This window comes from Bos grunniens, chromosome 26 (genome assembly GCF_055505025.1).
Source record: "Bos grunniens cultivar Pamir isolate PY7600 chromosome 26, Bosgru_T2T1.0, whole genome shotgun sequence".
In the NCBI taxonomy this organism is placed as follows: domain Eukaryota; kingdom Metazoa; phylum Chordata; class Mammalia; order Artiodactyla; family Bovidae; genus Bos; species Bos grunniens.
In genome coordinates this window covers 13,239,395-13,249,720 of record NC_141190.1, presented here as the reverse complement: position 1 = coordinate 13,249,720, position 10,326 = coordinate 13,239,395, and the positions used below count along the sequence as shown (strand labels likewise).

Below are 10,326 nucleotides of genomic sequence, written 5' to 3'. Positions count from 1 at the left end.
CAGGGCATTCACTCATTTACCTGTGGCGCTGTACAAGACCAGCCGCAGGCTGGACTCCATCAGAGCTGTTCTCTGTGTGAGTCCACTGAATCACAAATAACAGACCTTCTGCTACGACGGTAAAGAATCCGCCAGCAATGCAGGAGATCTGGGTTTGATCCCTGGGTCGGGAAGATCCCCTGGAGAAGGGAATGGCTACCCACTCCAGTATCCTTGCCTGGAGAATCCCATGGACAGAGGAGCCTGGTGGGCTACAGTTCATGGGGTCACGAAGAGCCAGGTATGACTGAGCGACTGACATACACACACGCCATGAATCTAGGAAGCTGGGGTACTGTTTACAAATCACACATTTTAAGTAAGTTTGACACTTTTTTATTTTTAGCATTTAAAATTTAACAGTCCTTTAAAAAATGCTGAAAAACAAGTCACTAACTGTTAGAGGAAACATTTAGGTTACCGCCTCCTTTCAACAACTGATCCTACTAAATATTTGGACTGGACTATCATGAACTTGAGTGGTTCAGACTATCCTTCAGCTTGCTCCGCACAGGGAAAGAACCAACACGCAGCCCCGGAGAGGAGACAGCTTTCTGTGGGAAAAGCCACACCACCGCCTTTCTGTCTTTTTCGCCCTTTGCCGTATCATGTAGAATTCAAACATCACAAAGTCAGAAAGGGTCTGAAGAACCAATGGTTTTTCCTTTTCTGAAAGCTGCAGACTCCCCTTTTTAAAATGAAGTGTCCAGGAGCTACTTTTAAGAAACCAAGAAAGGCTGAGATGGCCACTGGCTTGTTTCCCCCTTGTCTCCTGTGGGTGAATGCAAAAATCCTGTGAGAAAACTGTTTGCTTTCCTATAGATGAAAGGGGTGGGCTGACATTCTATGGTCTAAATCTATTTTGGTCAAATTCTGCTTGTTTTTATTTTACACTTTATTCTGTTCCCTCTGAATCAGAATATCTGTGAGTGGACACTGAAATCTATTTTAGAAAACTCCCTGGGTTTTCTGAAGTTCAGCCAGATGTAGAGACTAGCCACCTAGAATCTTACTACCCTGACCTGACTTCTTCCCATTCTACCCAACTCATCCCACAGCTTGTCTCTCATTACAATAACCTTTTTAGCTTTGCTTTCCATTCCTGACTCTGTTAAATCTGTACACTTTCTGCAAATAAGTCACTCATTCAAAAATCCATTATCATGCGTCGAAGAATTCATTACCAATTCTACTAGGATGAAGGAAAAGAGGGAAGTAAAATGGCTTGGTCATCAGTGGTTGGAATTTTTTCGGTTTTTGTTTGTATATATGCAAATATTCCTTATTTATGGTATTTTTGCATGTACTTTTTAAAATGTGTGGGACATCTGCCATGTATTTTTCAGGATTAGTAGTCAACTTGGTTTGTCTGGTTTTTTTTTTTTCCTTTTACATGTAAACACATGGAGAAAATTCATCTTTACTCTGAGATTGGTTATTTAGCTATGTTTTCTTCTTGATCTTCGATGGTCTCATTTTTAATGTGCACCATTTCAGCCATGAGAAACACATATAATGTGAGGTATGGACTGAATTCCCCACCATCCCCCCATCACTAATAGTCTCAGAACAGTTAACTGGAAACAAACCCTACAAGATCACACCCCTCCCCAACATCAACACTCCAGGTTTCCTAATTCCCGGGTCAGCTACTGTCTCTGCTCCAGGCGCCTTGGCCACCTTGCAGCCCTCAAACCACCGCACGTGACCTGCCTCTAGATCTCTGTCCATCCTCAGCCTGAAAAGCTCTACCCCAGAGAGACACACAGCTATTACTATCACTTCTTTTTGGTCAAAAATCACCACCTCAAAGTGGTCTTCTCTTAGCTATCTCATCTAAAATATTCTATTTATCTACTTCAATTTTTCTTCTAACACAATAAATTTTACTCATTTGTTTTTCATCTGTTACCATTTGTTAAGAGTATAGGCCCCATGAAAGAAACAAATTTTTTTCACAGTTTCACTGGAAATTGTGTTCCAGGGCCTACAAGATTGCCCAGTGCATAATTAAGTGCTCAGCAAATATTTGTTAATGAAACTTGGTACCTGCCATTAATCTGAAATACTCTTTATAGATTCATACATACTAGAGTGAGTTCCTGAGCTCTGCTTTTTATCCATGTGTCTATGTTTAAGTTAGTACCCGATCTTAATTATTTCAGCTTTAAAATACATTTCAGTATGTGGCCGTGCATATGTCCTGTGATTACTCACAAAAATGTGACTGACCAAAAGTGTCAAATTATACTCCCGATGAACTCGAGAATGACCGACTGTGTCAAGTTAAACAAGAATCTGGTAAAAAATGTGTTTGAAACTATATTACACTTCATAATTATAGGAAGAATGGACCACTATATTTAAATTTGTTGTGTATGATGTACTGTGATTATATACGAGAATATCTTTAATCTTAGGGAACATATATGCTGAAGTACTTTGTGGTCAACTGTCATGATATATGCAATTTAATTTCAAATGGCTCCATAAAGAAACAAGAGATATATTTATAAAAAGATTAATAAGATAAGCAGAGGAAAAAGAGGAAGAAAGGAAAAGAAGGGTCAAAAAATGTAGCAAAATGTTAACTGATAAATCTAAAAGTTAAGGATATTTCTTTGTGTTATGTCAACTTGTCTTGAAAAAATTTCAAAATAAGCTTGTAGGAAAAATGTGAATCTTACCAAATGCCCTTTTAGTATTTACTGACATTTATTTTACTTAATATATATAATTCCTCCCCCCAGCATTAAGCTATTCTTTGATTTCTGATAAAAATACTATTTGGTCTTGCTTTATTCTTCTTCTAGCATATTATTTTAGGACATTTAGTATATTATTTATCATTTTTGTTATGTTCAAAATGAGACTTGATATTTGTGCTCTAATTGGAGGTTCTCTATCAGTTTTTGCCTTCATGATTATGTTACATCTTTAAAATGAATTTGGTAAAATTCCATCTTTTTCAATTACTTTAAATTAACAACTTAGAATGATCTATTCCCTGAAAATCTGAAAGGATGTGACCATTCAAAGTAGTTTTATATTTAAGTATCCCTTAAAAAGTAATTCTTTAATATTGTTCTATGTCTTTCATTACTTAGTGATTTACATTTTTTTTCTTCTTGGGTGAATGCTGGTTCACTAGAATTTTTCCTACAAAATGATTTCACCAAATTTTCACAAAATTAAAAGATTTAGTCATATAAAGCTACACATATAATATTTTCTTATAATAAAAGTGATAATTTTTTCCTTGAAATTTTCTAGTTGATTTTTGGCTAAAGATGCATCCTATTAATTACAAGTTCAACTTTCTGACCAGACTATACTCCATAATGAAGTGCTGCAGAAAAAAAAGCAAATGTGTGTGGATTTTTGAAAACTTGGTCTTACTCTAGTTTCCTAAAACTTTAGATCAGAGTTTAAGAATACCTTTATTTCTCAGGAAACAGACAGACATCAGTGCCAAGAATAAAAGCAAAAAGCCATATATGTACGCATTATAATGGAAGGCCAGGAACACCGCAATTCATCCCCAAGTCAGCTGTGAAGTCATAAGCAGCTACAGCATCTACACACACTAACCAGTCCAGTTCAGTTACTCACTCACCCCCCACCCTCAATTACACAAGGAGAAGGATGATTGCCTTTTTTTCTCTAAATGATTTTCTCTTGGCCTTTATAATCGCTAAATTTGCTCACTCCATTACTACACACACATAAGTGTGTATTAAGAAACACACACGTTAATGAGTGTGGGGATTTGCACTATCACAGAACTGACAATGAGACTGAGGGAAATTCTAGATAAATTGCTAATTTAACACTTTTGATTTGAAATGGTTCTTTCAATACTGAACATATATTTGTCCTAACCCTAAAATAGCAACATCAGAGGTAAATTTGCTAGTTAAGGTTGTATATAATTATAATTCTCCCTTCTTGGCGCCAAGAAAATGATGATGAAGACTAATTAAAAATCTATATTTTTAATAAATACTATATAAAAACATGGTTTAAGGCTGATCCTAGATCATCTCTGTACTCAATAGTAATCCTTACTATATTACACACTTTGTCTCTTCTGTTTTCCAAATTTTTAAGATGCAGTTTTATTAGATAAACTTTCCTCAGAGGCATGTTCACTTGCTCAGTGCATTACTAAATCTGCTCACTGTCATTCTGTGCTAAGAGGTAGCTCAGTACAGTCCTTAGGGCAGGTCCAGCAAGCAAGCTCACATCTGCATTTAGCTATTGCTGTTATTTAGCCTTACCTAATCTGGCATTTTTTTTTCCTTCACTTGTGGGGGAATAAACAATGAAAAAAAAAAAAAAACCCACACACAAATAAGTGTTAAGTACAGAGCAGAGATTCAATATGGAGCAGAGATTTCTTGCAGGCTGAAGCTGGTAGTTATTAAGACTGATGGATGCATAAATAATGGCTTTAACATTTATAACTTAATTTTTAGTTTGGTAAAATTAAATAGGTAATTCAAGAGAAGTAAAATAAGTGGAAACTTTGGGGACATAAGTTGAAAAGATGAAGTTTTGTAGCTCAAATAGGTCTGAGTTTCGCCAAGTGACGTGTCTTGGGACCTTGCGTGTGGGTGAAAGCAGTCACCTTTGCGGCGAGCAGGCGTCATTAGGGCCATATGTACAGTCGTGAGTGCCTCTTACCTGATACAAAGGGCCATCCTGAGAGCAGACTTGCGAAGCTGAGCAGTTCAGACACCGAAACTGCGGAGGAGATGAACTCATCAGATAAGAGGCATCCACAACTGGATACATATTTAAAATATTTTAATGTCAAACATGAGGCAACATGATTAATTTTAAGTAAACACTTTCCAAAACATGGCAGTTGTTTTTGGAAAAAGACTTTAATAACTTAAGTGACTGGTAAATTTTAGCGTGAAATAATTTTAGTCTCTAAATATGAATTTTGTTAACATTCTGCAAATATTTACCAAAATGGTGACCTATCTTATCCATCTCTTCTTCAAATACTAAATTCATGAGAAAACCCTTGCCGTCTCAATCCAGGAGAGGCGCCTTCTTTCTTCCATCTTTTCCTGTGATTAATCTCTCCTAGATCTCTTCTTCAAGCACTGTTTAAGAGTCTCAGAGCTCTGCAAGGGGGCAGGGAACTTGTCTCAGCCTGCAGGGGACCCATTTTCTGCTTCGGATTAGGTTCTTTACGTTCTCACATTAGACTCTTGGTCTCCATAACTATTTTAATAGCATTTGACTGTGAGCTCCCCGAGTCTGATCTTATTCATAGTTGCAATCTTAATAGCTAAGGGGCAGAACTGGCACACAGCAGCCACTCAAAAAAAGGTTTATGAGTAAACCAATGAATGAATATGTTTTTAAACTAGTGAATAGATTCAATTCTAAATGCACTGTCTTTTAGCAGTTTGTGTGTGTGTTAGTCGCTCAATTGTGTCTGACTCTTTGTGACCCATGGACTGTAGCCCATCAGGTTCCTCTGTCCATGGGATTTTCCAGGCAAGGATACTGGAGTGTGGGTTGCCATTTCCTCCTCCAGGGGATCTTCCCCACCCAGGGATTGAACCTGGGTCTCCTGCAATGCAGGTGGATGCTTTAACCATCTGAGCAACTAGCCATTCATATTTTAAAAGTCATTGCCAAATCTTGATTTTTCAAAATTATGTTGAACATTTATTAAGCATAAATATTTGAACTATAATGGAATTATGAAATATAAAAACATACACTTTGAAATTTTACATATATGAATTCAACATTGCATGACTCTTCAAAATGAAAATATAGATAACAATATTTCCTCTAGAAGTCAGTCTCTGAATTTCTGGACAGGGCTCATCAACAGTTAAGGCATGCCCTGCACTGCTCTCCTTGACAACCTTCCTCCCCTCCTCTGGCCCATCAGGCTTTGCCACAAGTCCCAGACAGCATTTAACAAGGGAGGAGTTGGGTGGAAAGAGGGAAGATTCACTAAGTGGTATTTTTTCCTTGTTAATCTATTTGGTATCAGTTAAGCTAGATGTTTGTTTCTCCAAAAATTGCTTGGTAATGCAAAGAAAGCACAGCAAGACAAACATGGTGGAATAACTTTAGGTAAGGACTGGCAGGGGTTGTGGAAGCCATAAAAGCTCCAGGGTTATCTGGGAAAGGGGGAGTCCTGAGAGTAGGTACTCAACCTACCCAAGGAAAGGGAAGCAGGAAATTCACGGGGAAAGCTGAGGCTGAAGAGACAGAGAGATTAAGAGTAGGCTCGCAGGCGTGAGACCAACTGTAGGAGTATAGAATTATAATAATAATGAAAGTAAACATATGTAAGTTGTTAATAATACAACATTTATTATGTCAGGCACCCTGCTAAGTACCTTATTAAATAATATTTCATTAGTTCTTACTAAATTTTTTTTAAGATCGGTATTATTACTCCAAGTTTAAGGATCAAAAAACCGAGGTAACTATGCAGCACAATACAACTGGGAGGAAACAGTTGTGACAAACGTAACGAAGATGGATATCCAGATACATAAGGAACTCCTAGAAGTCAGTAAGAAACACACAAACTTCATAAGGCAAAGAAAAGGGGCAATGGATGTGGAAAGAAACTTCACACAAGAAACACAAAAGTGAAATATGCAGTGCTGGCGCGGGTGTCAGAAAACTCACGCGTTATTGGTGGTGGTATAAACTGGGAAATCCTTTTTAGAGAACAATTTATCAGTGTCTATCAAAATTTAAAACCTGCACATTCTGCTGTGAATCCACACCTGGAATTTATCCCATGAATATGCTTCCACATGTGCAAAAAGATGTCTGTACTGGAATACAGCATGTCTGTAATGTCAACTTGGAAAATGTCCACCAAATGAGCACTAATCAAATCGTACTATAGCTGCACAAATGGAATACCAACAATTTGTTTCAAAGAATTACTTTAAAATTTACTGAGTCTCCACATGGCGTATCAGCACATGAGAAAAACAAGCTGCAAAACAATACATATGATCCCATTTACGTTTTTAAAAATGTGATGAAAACACTGCGTGGACATTTTAAGCAGAGTACATGTGTTAGTACAGATGTGCAGACCACAGGGTAAACCCGTGGTCATACATCACGTCCTAAAATCTTATTACTCAAGTGTTGGTTGCTCACAGTCGTGTCTGACTCTGTGTGACCCTATGGACTATAGCCCACCAGGCTCCTCTGTCCACGGAATTTTCCAGGCAAGAATTACTGGAGTGGGTAGCCAGTCCCTTCTCCAGGGGATCTTCCCAACCCAGGGATCTTACCCAGATCTCCCACATTGCAGGTAGATTCTTTACCGTCTGAGCCACCAGGGAAGCCCAAAAGATGTGTCAGAAGTGGGACACACTTCTGAAAGGATGGTCCAAAGATGAGATGCACAGGCATCCCCTGGAAGCTTTTAGAAATGCAGAATTTTTGTCTTCACTCTAGAACTACTGAATCAGAATCTGTATTTTACCAACATCCCCAGGTGTTTTGTGATTTGCTTCCAAGTTTGAGAAGCAACAGTTTTAAAGAAAAGGTCCATTTTCTCCCACTAATAAGCAGAAGAGGAACACTGATCTTGAGGCACAAATATTGTTATGAACTAAAAAATTTCTAGGACTTAGCTAAATCTGACCAGATATGCAATTCTGAAAGATAAAAGTCTTTCAAAAATGCAACATGATGAAGACATGGATCCAGAAAGAGCAGAGAAGACAGTAAACAGGCTGAGCCTGAAATGGACCGGCCCCAGGACAGAGGTGGGGAGGGGCCCAGATGCTGCGTGGTACAGGCAGAGATGTCCTGCTCTTGAGGAGTGGAGGCAAATCGACCGCCAGAGATTCTCACAGGAGTCTAGCAAGAGGACATGGGGAAGAGGTGATGTGAATATGGGGTCACCTTGCCAAAGGCCCAGAAGGTCAGAGGTGATGTCCAACATGAAAAGGGAAGAAAACCACAGACTTTACTCAGACAGAAGAGGACTGCCGAACTTTAGAGAGCACCCCACAGCACCAAACTGAATACAAGACTGCAAATGCCAGTCCAGTCAACGCAGAAGTTTAATTCACTGCCAATCACAATCCCATTCTCAAGCTCACCTACATAAATGGGGAAAACCAGCCAATACAATTAAGAAAATAATAATAAAGAGCTTTGACCTAACAAATACTGGTAGACATCATAAAGTAACATAGAAGGCCCAACTAGTTTCCTTAATTTGAACTTTATTTAAGTATATCCCAAAGAAAATGGACAACTGAAGAGTTTTAGGTAGAGATGTCATGTGATCAGATTTTTATAAAAGCTATAATGTGAAATGCTGGTGTAGGATAAGTCCTGCTCAGAAGGACAAAACAATGTCCAGAAACATAAACGGATATCACATCTGCACGTGTACACATACGTCTAGATACATATGCAGAGCAATGGTGACATCTCGAAACAATGAGGCGCAAATCGTGAATCATTCAATAAATTGTATTTCTGCCAAAAAAATTTCTTAGAATAAATTGAGAGTCTTAGCCTCACTGTAGATGTATGTGTAAATGAACAAGTCCTGGGTAGATTAAAATGTTTAATAGAAAAAAGTACAAGAAGTGAAAGAACCATAAATTGGTCATTAGTTTAGGAAATAACACCAATCCCAGCCCAAGACAAAGCCAGTTAGCAATGCCAGTAGGTAGAGTAATGTGAGCTTTTCAGGCTGGTGTCTTGCTGGCAGTGAAGGGCAGAGATGGGAAGCAACGTGACTGCAATACATATGCTTGAAGGGGCTTAATCAAGAGAAAATTGTTTTATTGCTAATTTGTACATTCACCCCAACTGTCAGAGTTTATCAATTATGAAACCTCATAATTAATTGGAACATGAGCAAAATTTAACAGAAAATGAATGGGAAACAGAACAAAATGACCTTTAGGCTGTATCTGCATAACCATTACCTTATAAGAGACACAACGTTCATTCAATATACTCTTCTAACAAATACTGAGTATCTCTACGAGGCACTGCTTTAGGTGCTGGAGACTCAGAGTGAACAAATAATCACCCTGCCCTCAGATTACAGCTGCCCTGGGAGCAAACAATAAACATACTAAGAGGCATACTACGGAAAACGGGGAGGCAAGGAAGGGGATTAAGAGCGTCAGACGGGTGACGCAGAAGCACAGCTCTCTGAAGGGGTAACGGGAACAAGGGAGGCAGATACGGGGGGAAGCAAGGGCAAGCCTGGCACGTCAGAGGAAACAAAACACAGAGGCCGCTGAAGCCAGAGGGCAGGAGCAAAGGGCGAGGTGAAAGACGAGGAAAACCTGCGTGGGGTCCGCCCTGTACGGGTCCTTGGAAGGGCTGCAGCTTGTATCTAAATGGCATTAGATGCTACTGGAGACTTTCCAGCACGGAAACATGTTCTAATTTGCTGCTGTGCGAGGTGAAGATGGAAGGAGGCACGGGTGGCAGCCAGAGCAGAAGCCTGGAGCCCAGGCAAGAGACTCTCACAGAAATTCTGGAGAAGAGTGATGGCAGCTTGGACCAGAATGAGGACCTGATAAGATGCAACTGGATTTGTATTTTGATGGCAGAGTTCAAAGAATTTGCTAAGGATGGAGAAACTAATCAGGACAGACTTCAGGGATTTTGGTCTGAGAAACCAGAAAAATGAACTACTCATCTTGGAGTTGCTGAGACTGTGAAGCTGAGGGAGACGGGTTTAGAGGAGGACAAACAAAAAACAGAGTTGTCATGCTAAAAAAATGAAACAGGCTACTTACTGCTGTACCAAATATCAAGTGTGGTATTTTTTTTCCTATTTGTTGATTTAGTTTTTACCTGAATAAAAATCTTAGGATACTAAAACCATTTTTTGGAACCAATTTTTAATAAAATATGCCTTACACAAGCAGGGGATTTAAACTATTCAGAAATGTGTAATCAGACACATACTTGTAGTAAAGACTGAATACACTCTATTAATGACAATTTCTATGAATTAGCTCTTTTGAGCTCTGCCATTAGAATAACTGGCAGTGTGAGTGACCTTTGGGAAGGGACCTCGAGAAGGACGAGTGAGTGCCAGGAGAGGTCCTGCCATGGATGACTAGTTGCATCTCTCTAACCTGAAGGCAAACCTATTTATAACGATGATTTCAAGCACTGACACGGACTGAAGTGTCCCATGATCAAAGAAAGCTAAAATTATACCTATACGGTATTACTATTGTGTGTAATATCACAACATTTAGCCCCAGGAGGGCTGGTCAAGTG

General features: G+C 39.0%; 1 protein-coding gene and 1 long non-coding RNA gene across 22 annotated transcripts in view; one reads left to right on the top strand and one right to left on the bottom strand.

Annotated features, from left to right (window-relative positions):
• Positions 1 to 10,326, bottom strand: part of PCGF5 (polycomb group ring finger 5) — a 122,551-nt gene that overhangs the window by 5,996 nt on the left and 106,229 nt on the right. For 8 of the 21 annotated variants that reach the window (XM_086378519.1, XM_086378523.1, XM_086378522.1 and 5 more), the window contains exons 9-10: positions 4,726 to 4,785; positions 360 to 811 (exon numbers count right to left, since the gene is read on the bottom strand). The exons of 6 other annotated variants lie outside the window; for them this stretch is intronic. In XM_086378519.1, the coding sequence (XP_086234645.1) occupies positions 536 to 811; positions 4,726 to 4,785 (336 nt within the window). In that variant the 3' untranslated portion in view covers positions 360 to 535. Of the gene's footprint in view, positions 1 to 359; positions 812 to 4,725; positions 4,786 to 10,326 lie in introns of those variants that run through there. 7 more of the 21 variants (XM_086378531.1, XM_086378528.1, XM_086378532.1 and 4 more) reach the window with 1 other exon arrangement.
• The window catches only part of LOC147344036 (uncharacterized), a 131,509-nt gene that overhangs the window by 114,075 nt on the left and 7,108 nt on the right, over positions 1 to 10,326 (top strand). The window lies entirely within an intron of this gene.